This window comes from Tursiops truncatus, chromosome 2, assembly GCF_011762595.2.
Source record: "Tursiops truncatus isolate mTurTru1 chromosome 2, mTurTru1.mat.Y, whole genome shotgun sequence".
Taxonomy (NCBI): domain Eukaryota; kingdom Metazoa; phylum Chordata; class Mammalia; order Artiodactyla; family Delphinidae; genus Tursiops; species Tursiops truncatus.
Window position 1 is genome coordinate 27,690,402 of NC_047035.1, and position 23,895 is coordinate 27,714,296.

The window sequence follows — 23,895 nt, forward strand, 5'->3', positions numbered from 1 at the left end:
TGATCTGTTAGCCCAGCCACTCAGCAGAAGCTGCAGAGGAAATGGAACAAGAGTGAGTGGCCGTCTGTAGTTTAGTAAATGTGGTTTTGTGGTCTGCACAGTCCCCTTTGCCCAGGTCAGGTGAGTTGATTTTTCTCCAGTGTTTTTTTGGTTTGTTTGTTTTTTCTGTTTTAACATCTTAATTGGAGTATAATTGCTTAACAATGGTGTGTTAGTTTCTGCTTTATAACAAAGTGAATCAGTTATACATATGTCCCTAGATCTCCTCCTTCTTGCGTCTCCCTCCCTCCCACCCTCCCTATCCCACCCCTCTAGGTGGTCACAAACCACCGAGCTGATCTCCCTGTGCCATGCGGCTGCTTCCCACTAGCTATCTATTTTACGTTTGGTAGTGTATATATGTCCATGCCACTCTCTCACTTTGTCACAGCTTATCCAGTGTTTTAAACTAACAATTTGAGTGATACTCTCAGGACAGTAATCTTACTAGTATTTCAGATCTGTTGTGTTAGCTTCATCCTACCTGAACTGATAGCTTCTCCCCCATCAGACATTACCTTATCACTTCTCCCATTTGACAAGTCTAAGACTCACTCATTTTATTATTTGTTTAATTTTAAATTCCTCAAACCCATTTATTGAAGGCCTAATTATGAAGGTTACTTGCAGTAGGCATGATTCTGCCCAGAGAAGATTTTAGATCTGCTATCTTTTCCTTCAAAGTTTACTTTCTAGAATAGAAGTTTACTGTGATGTGATCAGCAGGGACATGTGACACCAGAATGTCCCAGGTTGCTTTGATGGTATATTTTGCTGCTTCATTTTAAAAGTCATTAAACCAACCTGATTTGAAAGCAGAGTGCTAGCAATAGCTGAAACTAAAGTTCCTTCCTTCCTTTTTTTTTTTTCTGACATATGAAATCCATTAGGAAGGAACAACTGCAGAGACATAGTGTGCTTTTCCCCATCCCTACCCTGTAAAGTATTGTACATAAAGATGAGGTTCCCTTTATTACACAGTACAACGTGGGGAGGCTTTAGGACATACTGGCGCCTGAACCTTCCATGCTTGTATTGACTTTTGGCCAGGACCACGTATCAGGGAGGTCATTTGTCTTACGGCAAAACTGTATTTTTTATAAGATACCATGATCCTCTGATACCAACGAGCCAACTTCTTGCAAGAACAAGAGGAGTTAACAGAAACCATAGACATACATGCAGAGGCAGTGGCAAGAAGGCACAGCAAATGCAGGCACTTAACTAGCACAAACCACAATCAGGCTTGCAAGAAGAGAGCTTTAATGTAGCCTCCTCGCTACTCTTACGTGCCCTCACCCATCAGTTCTTAGGGCAATAACATGAGGCGCACCAGCCGCAGGCGGTGATTTAGTGGGAAGCTGAGGCTTCCTGTTGCCTCCTGCTGCTGCTGCTCAGCAATGGGTCTCTCTCTCTTCACCGATTTCAGCTCTGCAGGCAGACCTGGGAGATGTAAAAGTTTTAGTTCTTTCTGCTCTGCATCAAATTATTCTACTCCCATTTACTGCTGAAGAGAAGCGGAGCCTTCTGGACTATCAAGGAAGTTTCCACTGTTGTCTGCTCAACTGCAGTGCTTCCTTGGAGGTGGAGGGCGGTTCTTGATGGTCTTACACTTAGGAATGTGCCACTCTGCCACCTTGGGAGCAAAGTGGCGGCTACAGTGAGGACACTGAATATAGTCTGGATTTTCTGCAGGCAGGATGGGAGGCAGGTCAGAGGGGTTTCCACCTTTGGCAATTATCTGCTGGACCTCTCGAGCCTGACGGAGGGTACGGATGAAAGATTCGTGCTTCTGTTTCCAGTTGCTCTTCCAAGGAGGTTCAGCCTGTAAGTTGAAGGAAGACTGATCATTTAACTTGGTGTCTATCTCATCCCCTTCCTGAGTCTCCGTTAGAATGACAGTAAGGAAATTAAGGTCAAAGAGAACAGGAAAGAAGCGACAATGATAACTGACTTGCCAGAGTGGAGGCACTTAAACCAGGGGCCCCCAGCGCCCCCGGGGCTGCGGACTGGTTCTGGTCCACCGACTGTTAGGAACCAGGCCGCACAGCAGGAGGTGAGCGGCGGGCAAGCAGCGAGCGAAGCTGCATCTGCTGCTCCCCCATTGCTCGCATCACCGCCTGAACTATCCCCCTCCCCACCCCACCCATGGAAAAACTGCCTTCCACAAAACCGGCCCCTGGTGCCAAAAAGTCTGGGACCGCTGACTTAAACTAAGGGCCTGCAAAGGCCGATAGTACTGAGAGGCAAGCCTATTTCCCAGCAGAACCCCTGGGAGGCTCAGTGCTTGGAAATACAGGTAGTGGGAAGGGGGAGGTGAACAGGTTGGCTCCCAGGGCTCCTCTCCACCTTGCACATCCAAGTGTCCAACACTTCCAGCACCCTCTCTGGAGAAATTGAACCAGACAGGTTTCAGACTCAGGACATCCAGGCACAGTGGAGAGCAGGGTTAATCTAGGGGCTGAAAATGGAGATTAAGGGCAAGTGTACGCAATGTATTGTGGAATTAACTGTCAGCTTCCTTCCCCCACTCAGCTCCCAGAGTACCAGACACAGGCACCCTCATAGGAGGCAGAAGTTCTCTGGATGCACCAAGCAGTTGAGAGAAAAGTTGATATGCTGATTCTGAGGGACCCCAATTAAAAGGCTCACTGTTTGACAACCCTAATATGAAAGCCCTCAGTCAACAAGCCCCACTTAAGCTTAAATATGAACGGACAGTCAGTAAAGCTCTAACAAGGAAGAGACCAAACAAGTACAGGAACACACATGCATACACGCTCAGGAAGTAGCAACAAAGCAGGTAGCAGAAGAAATTTTTTTACAAAAAATCATAATATCAAAGTAGTGTTAGAAGAGATTTTATCTATGAAACAAGAATATATATACTATGAAAAAGGAATGAGAGAACCAGAAAGAACTATTATAAATTAATACTGCAATAGCTAAAAATAGAACTGTTGTAAAATAATGTCAGAAAAGTTACGCAGAATGGGAAAAAGGATCAAGATGGAAAGTAGAAAAGATCAGAAAATTAGGAAGTCAATCTAGAAAGTCCAACACTGACTAATAGGAGTTCCAAAAACAGAAAGCACAAGGAGGAAATTATTAAAGAAGACAATAAACATTCTTAGAAATAAATATCACTACCCTTGAGATTGAAATGGCCTACCCACTATCCAACACAATCATTGTAGAATAAAGAGAGAACCCTATAAGTTTTAAGAAAAAAAAAAAATCTATAGGTTTCATATAATGGAGCAGAAATCAAAATGGTATCAGATTTCTCAACAGTAACATTGGATGCTAAAAGCTAGTGGGAAAATGCCATAAAAGTTCTAACAGAAAATAATTTTCCAGCTAGAATTCTCTACCTGGCCGATTCATCAATCAAAAATAAAGCTATTATATCGATATTTTAATTCATCCCAAGACAAAAAATATGCCTCCCGTGCACCTTTCTTAATAAAGCTTCAGCAAAGCAAGGAGTAAAGCAAGAAAAAGGAAGACACAGGGTGCTGGAAACAGGAGAGAAGCAGAGAGAAGTTCCAAACAACAGGTCTGCACCAGGCCTGGAGAAGAACCAGTCTGGACTGGAGCAGGAAGAAAAAGAATGGTGGGATGGAGGTTCCAGAAGAAAAAAAAGTCAAACTGATAGAAAAACATTAACAGGTGTCTGATACTGGGCAGATCATTCAGGGGAAAAAAAATACAATTAGGTATGTAGGAAACCAAGCAAATTAAAACATGGGTCAGTTATTAACTCTGGGTGAATGTGGGCAGGGGCAGAATCTGTCCACTCAGCAGTGAACAAAATTTATATGGTTATTATCACATAAACAGCTGACTACTGGTTTAACCCCAAACTGTGATATCACTACAATGGAAGGATAAGGGAAGGAGAAAAGTGGGAGGAGAGGGGATAAGAACCCAGAGTGTCCATAAGAGGTCAACAGATAATGTGCAAAATTGATAAATCAAGCAAATAAGTATATTATTTAGAAATATGGAAATGCATACCAGAAGAGCCATCTATCAGAACTGCCTGTGGGAGCCAGATGAGGGGCCAGAGAGGGATGAGGCAAAATACTGTTGATCTGCATTATAGGTCACTCAGTACTGCATGATTTTTCAAATGTATTCAAATACTACTCAAATGAAAAGAATATTAATTTTAAAAAGAAGAAAAAAGAAAAGCAAGTAGCTGCTTGGTGATGAATATAGGAAGAGATGTTATCAAAGGAAAAGGAAGGATCCATCAGGAAAATCTTACTGAAACAGACAAGGCAAGAGAATCAGAGTGTTAGAGATGGTATTTAGGAACCTTTAGAATTGAATTAGGGGAAAGTTCCTCAACTATATGATACTTATACTTTGATTCTTCATTGTACTGAAGTTTATTCAATTAACACTTATTAATCACAAAGCACAAAGATATAGTCTCTATGCTCAAATACATAAGGTCTAGTAGAGAGACAAGAGTATGAGTCTGCTGGAAGTTATGTGAATATTAAAGGATAAAAGAAAAATCACCTGTTCTTGCAAGTACACTGAAGGAATAACAGAGAGACACAAACCACTCAGCTTACAAAGGCACAAAGCTTTGGAATAAAACTTGGGACGGTCCAAGGAGAGGAGTCCATCTCAATCCAGATCCTTTCTGCCTTGATGTCCTCAATGCAACATATTTCCTCAAACTAGTTTCCACAAAGCTAGGGCATCTGATCTCAGAAACCCTTTTTTTTTTTTTTTTTTTTTTTTTTTTTTTTTTTGCTTTATTGCTACTGTATTTGGGAATTTAAGAAACACAAGATTCTTTTAGGTTCTGGCCAGAAATAAACCACTATAGTGGGACAGAGAATACCCAAGTGGATTATTGGGTTGACCAGAAAAAAAACAGGATAGAACAGGAACTGATGATCATATCATTATCTGCAAGGGCAAAATGTTGACTTCTCGTTGGAAACCCGATTTCAGGGAGATCGTCGCTAAACATGGAAAGGACTTTCTTGTAGTGATCTCCCATATCGTATTGAAAGAAATAATTAAGACTGCAAAAGACTTCTCTTAACAGCCACCACATAAACGTGAGTTTTTAAAAGCCCCGCAAATACACACATAAACTGTAAAGTGCTAACGGACAAGAGGTGTTAGCGTGGCAGTGGGAGGGTTGGAAGGAAATGAAAATAGAGTAACACTCTCACAGTTTACGAGACTCAGAGCTGGACGGGCTTTGAGATCATGTGGTCTAGGCTTTCGCACATTTTGATCATTTGCATACCACTTTCACTTAATCCCTCTTACTATTTTTCTTTAAATTCATGATTCCTAGAAATCAAGGGCTTACTATGTTTTACTTTTCTAATACGCATTACAATTACTGAAATAAAAAATGCATGTCAGCATGCCACACTTTGAGAAACACTCATTTACAACCCCAGTGTTATAACCTTGACAAGGTGGTAGAAGCTTCACCAGACAATCTTCTCCAGATCTGACTATCCAAATGTGCCTATGAAGTTCCCCCAAATGTATGGAAGTGTCTCAAAGTCACTTTTTACAACATTTTTCTGCAGCTAGGAATGTTCACCAAAGACGAAGTCCTCTAATCCAGCAATCCCACTTCTGAGCATATATCTGGAGAAAACCATAATTCAAAAAGATACATGCACCCCAATGTCCATAGCAGCACTATTTACAGTAGCCAAGACATGGAAGCAACCTAAATGTACATCAGCAGAGGAGTGGATAAAGAAGATGTGGTACATATACACAATGGAATATTACTCAGCTGTAAAAAAAAAGAATGAAATAATGCCATTTGCAGCAACATGGATGGACCTGGAGATTGTCATACTGAGTGAAGTAAGTCAGACGGAGAAAGACAAATATCATATGATATCACTTATATGTGGAAGCTGAATTGGGCGATTGGGATTGACATGTATACACTGATGTGTATAAAACTGATGACTAATAAGAACCTGCAGTATAAAAAACCAAACAAACCAAAAAAACAACTAATACTAAACTTTCTTTGGGTTATTTGTATGGAAATATGTTAATATAAATGTTTCAGACATTACATGAAATTTCTAAAAATCTTATATGTTCTGGTATAATGTTATAAGTCATAATTCTAGTTATTACTTTAAAATGTATATCTCAGAAATAACTAAATTTCCTTGTCAACTGCATTATTATGAACTTTCATCAAATCTTTAACCGTGGTCATTTTTAAGTCTTTGGTCATTTACAGAGAGTTCTGGGTGTACTCTGATGCTTTTGCAAAAATGTTCCTATAAAAGGGTTTCATCTTCAAGGAATTCATGGAAAAGACTCTGACAAGTACAGGCTTCTGGTAACTGACTATACTGCTGAACTGAATGGATAAGCATTTTCAGAACTCTAATGGAAAACTGATGAACTCATAAAAGTGCTAACAAAAGATCAGGATAAAAAAATTAATTACATGGGACAGAGTGAACTGATGAGGATGATTATAATTTTAGTGACTTTCTGTTTGAATTTAAAAAAAAAATTCCACAAGGACTCAGAGGCAAAAAATATACAAATCAATTTTCACTGCAAAGTAAAGGAGCTGTTGCAGTGGAAGATTACTGGACTGAATGTCAATATTATGACATAGAAAAAAATATATATATATATGTGTGTGTGTGTCATCTTGGGCATGTTACTTAACTTCTTGCCTCATATCTAAAATGGGATAGTAGTAGTATTGTTGGGAAATTATGTGAGATAGTATATGTAATCTAGAGCACTTAGAATGGTATATGGTTAAACCAAAAAAAAAAAAAAGGTACAAATGAGCTTGTTTCCAGAACAGAAATAGAGTCACAGACATAGGGAACCGACTTGTGGTTGCCAGGAGGGAGTGCTGGGGGGGAATAAATCGGGAGATTGGGATTGAGATATATACACTACTGTATATAAAATAGATAACTGGACTTCCCTGGTGGCGCAGTGGTTAAGAATCCTCCTGCCAATGCAGGGGACACGGGTTTGGGTCCTGCTCCAGGAAGATCCCACATGCCACGGAGCAGCTAAGCCCATGCACCACAACTACTGAGCCTGTGCTCTAGAGCCCACGAGCCACAACTACTGAGCCCACGTGCCACAACTACTGAAGCCCGCGTGCCTAGAGCTTGTGCTCCACAACAAGAGAAGCCACTGCAATGAGAAGCCTGTACACCGCAAGAAGAGTAGCCCCTGCTCGCCGCAACTAGAGAAAGCCCGTGCGCAGCAATGAGGACCCAACACAGCCAAAAATAAGTTTTAAAAAATAAAAATAGGTCTTCCCTGGTGGCGCAGTGGTTGGAGGTCCGCCTGCCGATGCTGGGGGTGCGGGTTCGTGCCCCGATCCAAGAGGGTCCCGCGTGCCGCGGAACGGCTGGGCCCGTGGGTCGTGGCCGCTGGGCTTGTGCGTCCGGAGCCTGTGCTCCGTGGCGGGAGGGGCCGCGGCAGTGGGAGGCCCGTGTACCGCAAAAAATAAATAAATAAATAAATAAATAAAAATTAAAAAATAAAATAGATAACTAACAAGGACCTACTGTATAGCACAGGGAACTCTACTCAATATTCTGTGATGACCTATATGGGAAAAGAATCTAAAAAAGAGTGGATATATATATATATACATATAACTGATTCACTTTGCTGTACACCTGAAACTAACACAACATTGTCAATCAACTACACCCCAATAAAAATTATTAAAAAAATAAAATAAAGTCTTCTAACCTTAAGGTGTTTACTCTCTAAATGGGGAGAAAAAGAATTCCAAACAATTGTGTTTCATGTATTTACTAAGAAGGTATATCAAAATTAGCCAATCTTGAAAAAATAGATACAGCTTATAGGAGTGGTAGCAAGTCCTAATCTTGGGAGGGGGCAGAATATATTGCAGAGAGCGAAGAATTCTCTCAGGGTAGTGAAATGCTTCATAATATTTTTCTTTATATTTTTCATTCTCTTAAATTTTCTAAAGTAAGTGTTTATTACTTTTATAATCAAAAGGACACACACACACACACACATATTTTTTTTTCTTTTTCTTTTTTTTGCGGTGCGCGGGCCTCTCACTGCTGTGGCCTCTCCCGCCGCGAAGCACAGGCCCCGAACGCGCAGGCTCAGCGGCCATGGCCCACGGGCTCAGCCGCTCCGCGGCATGTGGGATCTTCCCGGACCGGGGCACGAACCCGTGTCCCCTGCATCGGCAGGCGGACTGTCAACCACTGCACCACCAGGGAAGCCCAAGGACATATATTTTTTTAAGTCTAGATTTTTGGAGTCATTCTGACCCAGATTTATATGCTGACTGTCATTTAAGACTGTTTGTGATCTCAAGCAAGTTAACATCTCTGACACTTGATTTTTGAACTGATAAAAGATAATGAAATCTTCACAGGGTTGTGGTGAGGATCATATGAAAAGCTCCCATCACTGTGACTGGCACACAGTAGTAATCAATAAATCAAACGTTAATTCTCACTTTCTCCCCATATGACACATGAAATTTTTTTTAAAGAAAATGGATGAGTATATAACAGGCCTTAAAATGATCCCCACTCAAGGCAAATCCATAAGGCCCTTGTTACCTTGACTGGGGCTGGTTCCTTCCAGTTCAAGTACTGCTCTAGTTCTGTGCCCTTGGCACGGGCCCTGGAGGAATCAAACACTTTCCTCTTGGAACTCTGCATCCTGCGGCAGACGTTGGAGTGTCTCTCCAGCCTGAGCAAGAGGAACTTTCGGCCACAGTGGCTGCACTCACCCCGTTCTAGCTCTTCAGTGGAACAGCCGGAGCCCGAGGAGTGTGGTGCCCTAGACGAGTTAGAATTGCTGGTGGACCTCCGCAAAGCACTGAGCGGCGCTTCTGAAGCTTGAGAAAATGTCTCCTTCGATCGCCCTGAGACTCGGTCTCGGATGTTGTTATTGCTTGCCACCAGTCTTTCCCTTTTGAGCTTCTGAACTCCATAATCAGAGAACTGGAATGGACTAGATCTTTCTTGAGACCGTCCCCAAGTTTCATCCTCTCCTGTGTCTCTACTGAAGACTTCCTCAGACATGAATTCTGGGGAGAAGATAGGTTTGTATGTGGTATTGCCTTTAACTCTCCTCCCGGGGAGTACCATTCTCTGCAGCTCTCTTTTTTCATTTTCCTCAGCCTGTTCTTTTTCCTTCTGGATCCTTCTAAGTTCCTCCTCTGTCTTCTTCAGCTTTTCCCTCAGAAGAGCCTCTTTTCTGCGGATTTCCTCCTCTAAACTCTCCCCTGCAGCCTCTAGTCTTTGGATCTGCATCCACTCCGTCCTGTTGGGCTTTGCCATGACCCTGTCCTCCTGACTGGCAGCAACTGTACCAACCACAGATGAATTCACCCAGTTCCTTGAACCAAAGCTATTGTATGAAAACTTTCTTGGCTCAGGGGGTCTTGGAGAGACATTCTGGTCCCCATCAGTGCCAGCCTCACCTGTACTATGGGGCTTCCGGTGAAACACAGGTTTCAGTGGGTATGCCCGGTCCACCCCAACTCGCTTCTTTGAAAAGGGGATGAATTCCTGGTTATTTGCTTTGGGATACTGGGATTGAGGGCCTGGTGAGTAAAACAAACACTTTGCTTGGCCCTGGGGATTGCTTCTTGAGTCTTGCTGGCTGATTCCAGCACAGCAGGGATAAGAGTAGCTCTGGGCTTTCGTGCAGGTGTTCCATTTGGGGTGAGTGTAGAGATTATCCAGCGTCTGCTCTTGGTTGCTCAAAAGCTTCTGCTGGACATTGTTCCTCGGGTGCCCCATAGAGGACCGCTGGGAAGAGTCACCTTTTTCAGAGGGGTCTTGCTTAGCTGAGTGGAGCTCTGGAGCTTCCATTTTATTCTGTGGGAGCATAATGCCCACAGGCAGAGGCAGTGACAACTGGAGACCAGCCATTCAGGGCGTGGACTGAAAGCCTAGGGGAGATTTAAACCAGATGTATGTGAGGAGTTTGTCTGAGGTTCATGTCGGCTGCTAAAGTAAACTGTTCCTACATTTGTCCTACCCACATTTTCCCTTAGACTTCTTAGGGACAGTGGTGCTGGGTCTGCCAGAGCTTTCATTCAATAAGCATTTGGTGAACACTTATTATGTCTTGCGGGTGCTTATTAGGCCCTGAGGATAGAAAAAGGAATGTGATACAGGTGTTCCTGTCACCTGGCTTTCCTTTGTATCAGTACCAGCCTCTGCCATACACAGCATACTCTGTAGCAGGTGGAAAGAGCTATTGGATTGAAAGTCAGTTTTTAGGCCTGTGACACAGGACAAGCAGCTTCCCCTCGCTGGCTCCAGTTTCTTCATCTGTAAACTGAGGGGTTCTCTCAGAGTTACAGGACTCGAATTTAGGGACCTTAGGACTCCAAGTCTAGCCCCATCATTTTATAGGTGAGAAAACTGCGGCCAATTGCTAAGTGACTGGCACAAAGAGCTCTCGGGGCTTCCCTCCTGCTGAAACAATGCTTGACCCCAAAGAGCACAGCTGCTGCAGCTCAGGGCCTGCAGCAGGTGCCTGACTGGCAAACCCTCACCCAAGGAGTTCCCGCGGCACAGACGGCAGGTCTGTAATCTGAGAGGCGGGGACCACCTGATCTGGCCGCCGCGGGTTTTAGATCCGTAACGCCTAAGTCGCATTCTGACCTGGAGGGCTCAACCGGGAAGCCTCTACTGGAGACTCCGCTTTGGGGACAAGCCCTCGCTCTACAATCTGTCGGGCCCTTGGGAGGTCAAGGTGCTGACCCCATGTCTCCCCACCCTTCCGCGTACCTGAGGCTCTCGGGGACAGCTGTTGCTCAGGGGAAACCCCAGGACTTAGTTTTCCCGACCACGAACCCTCCCTCCACCGACGGCCGCGCAGGCGCTCTCAGCTGGCCTCTGTTTTTCCCGTTGCCTGGAGACGGGAGAGCGTGGGCGCCCAGCCCCACCTCGCCGCGAATTCCGCGGTGGGTGGGTGGGTGAGGCGTGCGCAAGCGCAGTCCGCACACCACCGGGCGCCGCCCCGGGCGCGGGCGCGGTCGACCAGAGTGTCGCCTGACCCGGTGTCCCGCCAACTCTGCAGCTCCTTCCAGCTCTGCCCTTAGGGGACGGGGGAATGGGGTGGGTGAGGCTTTTCTGGGGCTCCATCAAAGAGCTTGGATTTTTCTCAGAGCGATGGTCTCAGATCCTGGGGTGTGCCCTTCTCTGGCAAAAGACGGAGCGCCTAGATGTGCCCTCAAGTCATTCTGCCGCCGGATTCCGGTGTCTGCCCCCTTAGCGGGAGTGGGCCTGCTGATAGCCTTTCTTAGCACGTTCGGCTGCCTTGTACGGGCCCCAGGTACGGCTGTATACTATCTCTCCATGCTTTTCCTCGCAAATAGTTTGGAGCTTGCGTCAAATTTTAACAACTCGGCTAGGTTTTGCTACGCAGAAGGGGGGAAATTTTTGTAGCCAATCTAATTATTTTGATATAATGTTTTACTCTCACGTGGTAACTCTGGCCCTCTCTTCTTAGGGCCCAGGAGTGACTCAGACAAGTGTAATGATAATAAAGTTAACTACCAGATCGAAAATGCTCAGTATAACCTGGTTTCAACACTAAAGATACTCCATAACTTGCTAACATCAGAAGAGAGTTTGTCTTCATACTTCAGTTCATTTGTGTAAGCTGTTTGGAACAGGCAGCTTACTTTTTTCCCTGTAACTACTTAAAAGATTCATGCACATGGAAAATAATATAGACAGCAGTGGTCGGTGTTAATACTTCAACATGTCATAATACAGCTTTTACATGTTATAAAGAAATGCCTTGGTGGTGCTCCAAGGCAGTCCTTTTATGCCTTGTTTTCTTTCCTAGTTGACTCTCCACTGCCTTCTCTGTATGCATTTTCAGACATTTCCCACTCTTCTCAAGGTCCCAGTTATCTCAGCATGGGGCTTGCCTGTCATCAACTCCAGAAGCTCCCCTCCAGCCTGGCAGAATTTCCCAGGGTGCCTCCCTCCATCTTGACTTCTTTCCCTCTTGTTTATGAGGAAGAAGAATCTTTGTCTTTCCTTGAGTTCTCTTGACTTAGTCCCTTTCAGTACCGTCCAGGAATTGACTCACTTTACCCCTGCATCTTGTTAACTTCAAGTTGTATCTATCCACACATGCTTCTGTGGTTTTAGAATATGCTTAACTTTGCCCTGCACAAAAAGCCTCATTTCCCTTGGCCACATCTTTCCCCTTAGGGTCCCATTCCTTTCTCCTCTTCTCCACTTCTTAATAGAAAACTCTACATTTCCTGCCCCCACTTCCTCAACTCCCCCTCATTGTCCAGTCCATTGTGGTCTGGTTCCCCTCTGTCTGCTTTATTTAACTGCTAGGCTACCAGTGACCTTCCAATGACCCTAAAGACAAAAGCTGCTATTTCTTCAGCCTACTCATTTGACATTGATTTTTCTCTCCGTTGGAACTCTTCTCACTTGCTCCTGTGTGCCTTCTTGGTTTCTTCTTTCATGTCCTTGCATTTATGTCTTTTCCTCACCTTCCCCTCAAATGTAGGTGTTCTCCAAGACCCTCGTATTTCTCATATAAATGTAGTTTCAGACATTCTCTTCCTTAATGATTTCAGCCAAATGCTGAAATTTCAGGTCTCACCTATGTTTAAATGGTATCTAGCTTAGTTCTCTCTCCTTAATTACGGACTCAAATTTCCAAATTCCCATGTAGCACTTGTACGTGAATGTTCCTCAGGAACCACAAACTCAATATGACAGAAAACGAAGTTGTGATCACCTCCGCATTCCCCAATCTACTTCTCCAGTGTTTCCTCTCATGCTGAAAGCATCAGTCATCTTCTACTCCTCCCACTTTGTCACCCCCTCTCTCTAACTGGTCAGCAGGTTCTGTTGAAGTTACCCTGCGATGTCTCTTATATATGTCCCCTCCTTTACGTTTCTACAACCCTAGGTGAGTTCCTCCCTCACTGGGATGACACCACTCTCCTAACTGCTATTCATCTGCTCCCCAAACCTATCCTTCTGGCTGCTGCCAGAATAATTATCCTGAATACTTCTGACCCCATAATTCTCCTACCCAGTGGCTGCTTCTTTACCTATAGGATAAAGTTGAAATATGTAACTTAGCATGGAACTTCAGCTTGCCAGATTAGGTCCAGCCTACCTTTCCAGTCTTGCCTCCCCAGAGGCTAGTCCAGGGCATCTGAACCTTGGCTGTGCTTTAGGACTACCTAGAAAGCAATTTCTGGGAGTGAGGCCTGGGTATCAGGATTTTACAAAGCTTTCCCCAAGGTCCTAATGTGCAGCCAGGGTTGAGAAACCCTGGTCCAGCCACACCTGACTACTTGCACTTTCTTACCTCAGTGGCCTTACTCCAAGCTCCACGTACTGGGAGGTGGTGGAGCATAGCATTCATGGGAGTAGGTTCTGTACTCAGACTGCTTGGAACTAGATCCCAGCTCCATCACTTACTGTTTGTGGTTGTGTAACCTTGGGTAATATGCTGGTTCCTCCAAGAATGCTTTCCCACTCTTCCCAGCCAGAATGACTCTCTTTGCTCCTTTGTGTTCTCATAATATTTTCTGTCCTTGTTCTAGCACAGGGCTGTCTCATGACGAGCTCTCAGTGGATGCTTGTGGAATTGAATTAGCATGTTGTGCATTGTATTGTCATCATTTGCACGCGTATTTGTCCCTTACACTAAATAAAAAACTCTTTGAGGGCAAAGATTATATACCATCCATCTTTGTATATCCTGCAGTGTATATACACAGTAGATACTCAATAGGTTAATTCTACAGAGAAACTAGTTTTTAAAAAATAAATTTTAAATAATATAAGCCAGTTACTCTGTTCAGCATTATTTTCAAATATTACCAAGCGTAACAATTCAGTTCAGCTTCCCACCCCACTCCCACCCCAACGCCAGCACTGAGGTTGTATGATTCTCCAGGATCTGGATCCTCACTTTGTCGTGGGCAGCTAATGGAATAATGAATCTCCATGGCTCCCATTGCAAATCCATCTCACCTTGCCAAGCCTGCCAACCTGGCATATTCACCAATGGAATCTTATGTTATGAAGGGATGTAAGGTACACAAGCACTCCAAAGAGCAACAATAAACACCACAGTTTTCCTTCATACACATTCTTAATCTTAAGGGTATCTGTATTCAAATGCCTTCAAGGTGACCCTACTTTTTTTTTTAATTAATTTTTATTGGAGTATAGTTGCTTTACAGTGTTGTGTTAGTTTCTACTGTACAGAAAAATGAATCAGCTATACATATACATATGTCCCCTCTTTTTTGGATTTCCTTCCCATTTAGGTCACCACAGTGCATTAAGTAGAGTTCCCTGTGCTATACAGTATGTTCTCATTAGTTATCTATAAGGTGACCCTATTTTTTTTGTTGTTGTTGTTGTTGCGGTACGCGGGCCTCTCACTGTTGTGGCCTCTCCCGTTGCGGAGCACAGGCTCCGGACGCGCAGGATCAGCGGCCATGACTCACGGGCCCAGCCGCTCCGCGGCATGTGGGATCTTCCCGGACCAGGGCATGAACCCGTGTCCCCTGCATCGGCAGGCGGACCCTCAACCACTGCGCCACCAGGGAAGCCCAAGGTGACCCTGTTTTTAACAATCATTACCCACAACTCCCCTTGACAATTCCCTTCTCCCAAAAGAAATTCATGCAACTTGGTCACTTGGCTTAGATTGACTGATTCAGTTGTGATTATGGGTTATTTTGCTTGTGCTTGTGATTGATGGATTGATTGCTTTAGATAAGCATTGTTTGTAGTTTTCTTAGTAAGGTAGACTCTGGTGAGCCGCTTCCAGAATCACAGAGGGAGAAATAACCTCCACTGGGACCTCCTATACACTTATCTCTGCTGCTACCAATTCCAGACTTAGGCATGACTCAGAATTAGAGGAGAACTGAGAAAAAGGGCAGAAAAGTTGTATGTCTTCTATTTAATTTGTTTGTCTGTTTGTTTATGATGTTTAGTGTTTATCATCTGCCTCCAGAATTTAATCTCCTCCGGTCCAGGGATCCTTTTTGTTCATTAACGTATGTCAACCACCTAGAAATGTGCCTGGCACACAGAGGCTCTCAGTAAATATTTACAGAATGATTGGATTTATCTCAAGTGTTTCTTCGTCTTTGTCCCCGCTAGAAAATGAAAAAAGGCGTGCGCTTAGTGACAGTTGGGGTGAGGGCTCGGTGTGCAGAATCCTAGCCGAGACCCTGGACAGATCCCGCCCCCCCGCCAATCGGAGGCTCTGGGGCTACTAGACACTGGCGTCCCGAAATCCCACCCTCTAGGCGGGCTCTGGGCCGAGCGCGCCGTGCGTGATTGGCCGGCGCAGGTGATGGGCCTGAGAGACAGCGAAGGAGGAGCCGCGTTCTAAGCTACCGGGCGCGGCGGTTACGCAACCGGGGAAACAGTTGGCCTGCTGGTCTCCCGGGTAGTCCGCCGGAGAGGAGGACGAGGAGAGTGAGCCTGGGGCAGGGCTCCGGGGCGTGCTCATCAGTTCGATTAGCCCTAAAATATTAATAGGACATTCTGGTGGGGGTGCGGAAGCCAGGTTCGCGTGGGAAGAGGGAAGGATGGAGAGGGAGCGGGACCGGGGATGGGTGTAGGGAGGTAACTGGATAAGCAGGTAATTGCCCCAAAAGAGGCCTCTGTGGGCTCCCTTGCCCGGGTGTCTTCCTGTTAACTTCACACACCCGCGCTTACACGTGACAGCTTACTCCGAAGTACTGGCACCTTAAGGTCAGGGAGAGGTCACAGTGGTTAACGATGGAGAGGTGTGTGTGTGACCCTTTCTGCCTCAGGATTGGGGGCCTGGGTTTAGGATAATGAGTCCTTTACTTTTCTGCTTTCATGGTCTCTGACAGGTCTGAGCGTGAGTATGGCAGAAGGGGACACCCTGATATCAGTGGATTATGAAGTTTTTGGGAAAGTGCAAGGTGTGTTTTTCCGCAAGTACACTCAGGTATGTGGCTTACAGGCTTTGGGGACATACCTAGGGTATGAGCATGGGAACAAGAGACATGTTCCTGAAAAATATGCATTGGAGAACCTTTCTGTTTGGTAGCTGGATGGCAAAGAGGTGGTTTGTAAAAGAATGGGTATGAAAATGCTTTGCGGTGGGTAAAACACAATGCAAATGGAAAATTTGTCTACTGTTATTATTGGTCTTTTCTAACAGTGGTACTTGAGCTTCTCTTTTCCAAAGGGGAATAGAGGGCTTCCCCAGTTCTCCCTGTTGTGGCATCATCAAACCAAGTCACAATTCTTGTAGGAAAGTTAACATTGATCAAAGAGATGGCATTTAAGTGACCTTGTGACATTTAATTGCTTCCTCTGCAGCTGCTGCATTTTCTTCAGACCTCTTTCCTTTTTCAACCTCTCCCATTCCCCTATGTAATTCCTTTCCGGTCATTTTAGCTTTTAAAGAACAATTACCTTTTCCAGGTGAAGCTTTTCTAATGAAAATACTTTATCCATTCCAGGGTAAGTAACGGTAACCTTGAACATGGAGCCTGGTATTCCAATTTGATATTAGGGAGTAGTTGAGGGGATGAACAAACTATTGACAGCCTCTGTCTTAATATCACTAATCCTCCCTCAATGGGCACACACAGATGCAATCTCAGTTTGCCTTCTGTCTTCTATAGAGGGGTATCTCCAACCCCAAAGATACTGAGTTAAGACTGCAGAACTTGCCAAGTGTCACATTCCGGGGACTGTGGTACTTAAAATTCAAACGTGAATCTTTGAAATATGAATGTTAAATATCACTACCTCTTTTTCCAATTACTTGCAAATCATTTCCTCCTGTTTCATGCTCATATATGAAGTGCCTATTGGAAAAAAAGAATTACTGAAAGTCATAGCAAGAGCTATGTTCCAATTAGCTTTGCTACTAATTACATATGGTAAGTTCCTGTGATTTAGTAAATGGAGGTGGCAGCCTCAAAGATTAATTAAAGTTGTTGAGCGAAAAGGACCAGATGGCAGTATACTCCATCTTTCTCTACTGCGCCTCCCACCCCTCAATTTAAAGAGAGAATAAAAGAATGCAGAAAAACAAATATTGATTTGGAAAACTGCAAGGAAAATGTCATCCTTTTTTCCCCTTAATTAGACTTGTAGTTTATTCTTGACTACTTATAATCATTTTATTATATATGTTCATTTTAACAATTATTTTGTTTTGCTACAGTCTTTTTATGTGTTGATATCATCTAGCCTCTTAATTTAACTCCATCACTCCTAGAATGAGTGCTAATACTTGAAGGGATTTTTTTTTAAAGTTAGAATAAAATTCACCCTTTTGGGACTTCCCTGGTGGTCCAGTGGTTAAGAATCCACCTTCCAATGCAGGAGAAATGGGTTCAATCCCTGGTCGGGGAACTAAGATCCCACATGCCGCGGGGCAACTAAGCCCACTCACCGCAACTACTGAGCCCATGCACCACAACTACAGAGCCCACGTGCTCTAGAGCCCTCATGCCACAACTAGAGAGAAGCCCGCGCACCGCAACGAAGAGCCCCTGCACTGCAACGAAGATCCCGCTTAAGGCAACTAAGACCCAACGTAGCCAAAACTAAATAAATAAATTAAATAAATAAATAAATATTTTTTTAAAATCACCCTTTTAAAGTGTATAATACAGGTCTTCCCTGGTGATGCAGTGGTTAAGAATCGCCTGCCAATGCAGGGGACACAGGTTCGAGCCCTGGTCCGGGAAGATCCCACATGCCGCAGAGCAACTAAGCCCGTGCGCTGCAACTACTGAGGCTGTGCTCTAAAGCCTGCGAGCCACAACTACCAAAGCCCTCGTGCCTAGAGCCCATGCTCCACAACAGGAGAAGCCACTGAAATGAGAAGCCTGCCCACCGCAACGAAGAGTAGCCCCTGCTCGCTGCAACTAGAGAAAGCCCACACGCAGCACCGAAGACCCAACGTGGCCAAAAAAGAATAACAATTAAATAAATAATAAATTTATTTTTTTAAAAGTGTATAATACAGTGGTTTTTTAGTATTCATAAAGATGTACACTAATTCCAGAACATTTTATCACCCCAAAAAGAAACCCCACACCCATTAGCACTCACTCTTCATCCCCCAGCCCCTGGCAACCACTAACCTCATTTCTATCTCTATGCATTTGCCTGTTCTGGACATTTAATGTAAATGGAATCATATAATATGTGGCCTTTTGTGTTTGGCTTCTTTCACTTGACATGTTTTCAAGATTTATCCATGTTGTAGCTTATATCAGTACTTCATTTCTTTTTATGGCTGGGTAATATTGCATTGTATGGGGAATTCCCTGGCAGTCCAGTGGTTAGGACTCGGCACATTCACTGCCAGGGCCTGGGTTCAATCCCTGGTTGGGGAACTAAGATCCCACAAGCCTTGCAGTGTGGCCAAATAAATAAATAATAAAATAATTGTTTAAAAAAATATTCCACTGTATGGATATAACACATTGTATATATCCAGTCATCAATTCATGGGCATTTAGGTTGTTTCTACTTTTTATCTGTTATAAATAATGATACTGTGAACATTTATGTACCTGTTTTTATGTAAACATTATTTTCAGTTCCCTTGGGTATATATACCTAGGAGTAGATTGCTGGGTCACATGATAACTCCATGTATAACTTTTTGAGGAACTGCCAAAGCAGTTTTCCAAAGCAGCCGCACCATTTTACAGTCCCACTATCAATGCATGAGAATTCCAATTTCTCCCAATTGTCAACAGTTGTTATTGTCCGTCTTCTTTATCATAGCCATACAGGCAAGTGTGAAGTGGTATCTCATTGTGGTTTTTTGTTGTTTTGTTTTGAGGTATCAATGAATTTAAAAGGATTTACGTCATATAAAGCATGTTCCCCTATGACCATAATGAAACTAAACTGCCATCAATAACAGAAAACTGGAAAATTCCCAAATATTTGGAAACTATAGAACACATTTTTTTTAATTGTGGTAAAATACACATAATGTAAAATTTGCCATTTTTACCCTTTTGAGTATACAGTTCAGTGACCTTAAGTACATTCATATTGTTATGGTACCATCACCATCATCCATCCACAGAACTCTTTTCATCTTGCAAAGCTGAAACTCTGTACTCATTAAACAATAACTCCTGATTCCCCTTCCCTAGCCCCTGGCAGTTACAGTTCTACTTTCTGTCTGTATGAATTTGACTACTCTAGGTAACTCATATAAGTAGAATCATATAGTATTTGGTTTTTTTCCTGACTTGCTTATTTCACTAGCATAACATCCTTAAGTGTCATCCATGTTGTAGCATCTGTTCAAATTTCCTTCCTTTTTAATTAAGGCTGTGTAATATTCTGGTGTATGTGTATACCCTCATTGTGGTTTTGTTTGCCTTCTAATGATTAATGATGTTGAAAATCTTTTCATGTGCTTATTGGCACATGGAAGAAGATATTTCTTCTTTGGAGAAATGTCTCCAAATCCTTTGCCCACTTTTTTAAAATATAAATTTATTTATTTATTTTTGGCTGCTTTGGGTCTTAGTTGCTGCACGTGGGCTTTCTCTAGTTGTGGTGAGCAGGGGCTATTCTTTGTTGTGGTGCGCGGGCTTCTCATTGCAGTGGCTTTTCTTGTTGCGGAGCATGGGCTCTAGGTGCACGGGCTTCAATAGTTGTGGCTCGCGGGCTCTAGAGCACAGGCTCAGTAGTTGTGGCACGTGGACTTCAGTAGTTGTGGCGCACAGGCTCTGCAGCATGTGGGATCTTCCCAGACCAGGGCTCGAACCCGTGTCCCCTGCATTGGCAGGCGGATTCTTAACCACTGCGCTACTAGGGAAGCCCTTTAATACATCTTTATTGGAGTATAATTGCTTCACAATACCATGTTAGTTTCATTTGCACAACAAAGTGAATCAGCCACACCCATACACACGTCCCCACATCCCCTCCCTCTTGAGCCTCCCTCCCATCCTCACTATCCCAACCCTCTAAGTCATCGCAAAGCACTGAGCTGATCTCCCTGTGCTATGCTGCTGCTTCCCACCAGCCAACTATTTAACATTCTGTAGTGTATGTACGTCGATGCTACTCTCACTTAACCCCAGCTTTGCCCTCCCACCCCATGTCATCAAGTTCATTCTCTATGTCTACCTCTTTATTCCTGCCCTGCAACTAAGTTCATCAGTACCATTTTTTTTTTAGCATACAGTATTTGTTTTTCTCATTCTGATTTACTTCACTCTGTATGACAGACTCTAGGTCCATCCACCTCACTACAAATAACTCAATTTCATTTCTTTTTATGGCTGAGTAATATTCTATTGTATATATGTGCCACATCTATGGAAAACAGTATGGAGGTTCTTTAAAAAACTAATAATAGAACTACCATATGACCCAGCAATCCCACTACTGGGCATATACCCTGAGAAAACCATAATTCAATAAGAGACGTGCACCACAGTGTTCATTGCAGCACTATTTACAATAGCCAGGACATGGAACCAACCTAAATGTCCATTGACATATCATGGGCAGTTTTTAATTACTAATTCAATCTCTTGTTATAGGTCTATTCAGATTTTCTATTTCTTCTTAATTCAGTTTCTGTAGTTTTTGAGTCTTTCTAGGTATCTGCTCTTTTAATCTAACGTATCTAATTTGTTAGAATACAACTGTTCATATTATTCCCTTATTATCCTTTTTTTTTTTTTTGTAAGGTTGGTGGTAACGTCCCCTCTTTCATTTCTGATTTTAGTACTTTGAGCCTTCTTTCTTTTTTTTTATTGATCGGGCTAGCTTAAGGTTTGACAACTTTGTTGGTCTTTTTAAAGGATCAACTTTTGGTTTCATTTATTTTTTCTTTCTTCCTGCTTTCCTTCCTTCCTTCCTTTCTTTTTTTCTTTTTTCTGTATCTATTAACTCCTGCTCTAATCCTTATTATTTCCTTTTTTGTGCTTGTTTTGGATTCAGTTTGCTCTTCTCTTTCTAGTTTCCTAAGGTGGAAGTCTAGGTTATTGGTTTGAGGGTACTTTCTTTTTAGATTGAGACTAGAGTTGGTGATTATATTCGTTAAAATGTTTCCAGGGGCTTCTCTGGTGGTGCAGTGGTTGAGAGTCCGCCTGCCGATGCAGGGGACACGGGTTCGTGCCCCGGTCCGGGAAGATCCCACATGCCGCGAAGCGGCTGGGCTCGTGAGCCATGGCCGCTGGGCCTGCGCATCCAGAGCCTGTGCTCCGCAGCGGGAGAGGCCCCAACAGTGAGAGGCCCGCGTACTGCAAAAAAAAAACAAAAAAATATTTCCAGATGACCATCCAAGCAGAAATATTATTATGAGGGAGAATTAGCTTTTTGGAATTTTCGTAGGAGAAAACACTGCTTACTTGTTTAGATATATATTCAAAACTGAACATGACTCAGCAACATTATGTTATCATTTAAAAATAAAAACAGGGACTTCCCTGATGGCACAGTGGATAAGACTCCGTGCTCCCAATACAAGGGGCCTGGGTTCGATCCCTGGTCGGGAAACTAGATCCCACATTAATGCTACAACTAAGAGTTCGCATGCCACAACTAAGGAGCTGGTGAGCTGCAACTAAGGAGCCCACCTGCCACAACCAAGACCTGGTGCAACCAAATAAATAAATATACATATAAATGTGTGTATATATATATATAAAATAAGAACAGAAGCGAGTGCACAAATAAAACCCATACGAAATCCCCATTCTCAACACCAGTCAAAGTTGGGAGTGTTTTGTTCACTCTCAGAGTTCAGATAAATCATATTGCAATTTAAAACTTAAATAAATTAGTTTTGAGCAGTACTGTTATAACCTCCTGCTCAAAACTCAACACAATCATTCCTATAGCTAATTACCATATAAGGTAACTAAGAACTAGGGATAGCCCATTCCCCTAGGTTAAAAGAAGTAGAAGAGTGCAGTTGTTACACAAAGTCAGCTGGATGTGGAGTCTTATTCAGATCCATTCTCTGCATTCTTTTTTAATGCCACAATCTACAACACTCAATCATGCTGTAGGTATCTCTTATTTTTCTTCATTCCTTAATTTCCTCTATATCCTTTAAACTGTTATTTATTTGACCAAAGTCTCTTGTTCATTATGCAAACATGTCTTTGCTTTGAACGTAACTGATTTGATGAATACTTCAGTTCCTCATCAAACATAGTTTTGCTATGCATAACATTTCCTTTGGCCAACTCCAGCAATTTCCCATATTTACTAGGTCACTCGTCTGGCATTTGGACATGCAATCAAGTTAACTCCCGTTTTCTTTTGTAATCTAACCCCTTCTATTTAGATAGAATGTAACAGTCAATAACTTTTATAATATCCTTAATTGGAAACTTTACAAAAATAAAATTGCCTCTAAAACATTGCTACCTTTCCCCAATTTTCAGTCATTCCACAGTTAGTGATTTAAAGGAAAGAGCATTGGAAAGTCTAAGAAAAGAGCAACTACAGTGATTAGATGATTTTCATAAGCTTATGCAACATTAAAGACATTGTGATTATTTAGACAGAAGAAAGTCAAGTGAAAACAATAGTTAATGTAGCCTCATGAAACTTTGGTGTTTAGAGGCTGATCACCAGCTGCTTTTTCCTTCTCTAGGAGGATGAGAGAAAGTGGGCTTTGGGTGCAACATAAAGACCTTGGGTTAGACAGTTTCTTTACAGTGAGAACAGTGGATTTCCTTGCCCAGGAAATTGTAAAATACTCTCTAACGATCTTTAAAGAGATATTGGACACTTAATCATCTGGATTTGTTTAGGTGTGGTCTTGGTTAAAGAAAAAAAGAAGGATCAAATAGCTTCATGCTTTTTCTATTTAATATACCCAGTAGATTCTTGATTAGGAGACGGAAAATGAACAAGATATACTCCAGTATCCTAACAACAGTCATCCTTAGGGAATCATTTTGAAAACATCTGATTTGGTCTTAAATCTTTAGTACTTAACCAAATTGACGACATAGTGAAAAATTCTGGTGCCTGGTTTTATAGGGTGGAAGAAGGAAATGGAGTCAAGTGGTCAACACTGCATGTTAAGATCAGCAATGAGATTCTCCTTGCTGTAGTTCTGTTTTGACTGTTCTGGACAATATCAAATTAGTTTCAGTGGCTTGATTCTAGGCCAAGATTCTGGCAAGAGATTGTAGTCTAATTTTGTTTTGTTCAATCTCACTGGATTTCTCTCTCTTGTCTTTTTCTTTCCCTTAGGCTGAGGGTAAAAAGCTCGGATTAGTAGGCTGGGTCCAGAACACTGACCAGGGCACAGTGCAAGGACAATTGCAAGGTCCCACCTCCAAAGTACGTCATATGCAGAAATGGCTTGAGACAAGAGGAAGTCCCAAATCGCACATTGATAGAGCAAGCTTCAACAATGAGAAAGTCATCTTAAAGTTGGATTACTCAGATTTCCAAATTGTGAAATAACGGTCTGAATTTAAATTTTCCAAGATACTCAGTGGTTTTGTTTTTTTATTTTTAATAGGGATAGAATTATTCTGTGTTCAATATTAGAATTTGTAAGTAAGTTATTTTAGTATCAGATATTTGATAGTTACTGTATATTATGTGTATGATGGAAGGATTACAACTGTACACAATTCTAATCAATAAAAACACAGAACCTTCTGTGTAGGATACTTATTTTCTTTTTGGTAAACTTCATTTTGGGCAAAATGAGAGGTATTTACTTAATAAACATCTTTGGGAAGAGAATTTTGAGGTAATTTAAAGAAGTCTGAAAGAAAGAGCAGTTACTTTTAATCATTTCTTT

General features: G+C 42.7%; 2 protein-coding genes across 5 annotated transcripts; one reads left to right on the forward strand and one right to left on the reverse strand.

The window, feature by feature from the left end:
* Positions 1 to 1,285: 1,285 nt before the first annotated feature.
* Positions 1,286 to 11,066, reverse strand: ZC2HC1C (zinc finger C2HC-type containing 1C). The gene is made up of 3 exons (XM_019920925.3): positions 10,848 to 11,066; positions 8,658 to 10,000; positions 1,286 to 1,864 (listed from the first exon to the last, which is right to left on the reverse strand). Exons 2-3 carry the CDS (start codon positions 9,978 to 9,980, stop codon positions 1,601 to 1,603), a joined length of 1,587 nt encoding a protein of 528 aa, XP_019776484.1. The 5' UTR covers positions 9,981 to 10,000; positions 10,848 to 11,066; the 3' UTR covers positions 1,286 to 1,600.
* Positions 11,067 to 11,144: 78 nt separating this feature from the next.
* On the forward strand, positions 11,145 to 23,750 carry ACYP1 (acylphosphatase 1). 4 transcript variants are annotated; one of them, XM_073800233.1, is made up of 4 exons: positions 11,262 to 11,394; positions 14,535 to 14,679; positions 15,959 to 16,056; positions 23,334 to 23,750. In XM_073800233.1, exons 3-4 carry the CDS (start codon positions 15,973 to 15,975, stop codon positions 23,547 to 23,549), a joined length of 300 nt encoding a protein of 99 aa, XP_073656334.1. In that variant the 5' UTR covers positions 11,262 to 11,394; positions 14,535 to 14,679; positions 15,959 to 15,972; the 3' UTR covers positions 23,550 to 23,750. The 4 variants fall into 4 exon arrangements, with proteins under 4 accessions (XP_004320256.1, XP_073656334.1, XP_004320258.1 ...); XM_004320208.3 differs by lacking the exon at positions 14,535 to 14,679 and having other exon boundaries at positions 11,145 to 11,394; XM_004320210.3 differs by lacking the exons at positions 11,262 to 11,394; positions 14,535 to 14,679 and adding an exon at positions 15,427 to 15,554.
* Positions 23,751 to 23,895: the final 145 nt, after the last annotated feature.

Bases quoted from the DNA above. Each gene is read 5' to 3' on its own strand.
- ZC2HC1C (XM_019920925.3), bottom strand. From the start codon at position 9,980: ATGGCTGGTCTCCAGTTGTCACTGCCTCTGCCTGTGGGCATTATGCTC. The intron at 1,865-8,657 runs GTAACAAGGGCC...TTCAACTTACAG, and splicing joins AGGAACCAGCCCCAGTCAAG to GCTGAACCTCCTTGGAAGAG.
- ACYP1 (XM_004320208.3), top strand. From the start codon at position 11,232: ATGGTCTCAGATCCTGGGGTGTGCCCTTCTCTGGCAAAAGACGGAGCG. The intron at 11,395-15,958 runs GTACGGCTGTAT...GGTCTCTGACAG, and splicing joins CTGCCTTGTACGGGCCCCAG to GTCTGAGCGTGAGTATGGCA. The intron at 16,057-23,333 runs GTATGTGGCTTA...TCTTTCCCTTAG, and splicing joins TTTTCCGCAAGTACACTCAG to GCTGAGGGTAAAAAGCTCGG.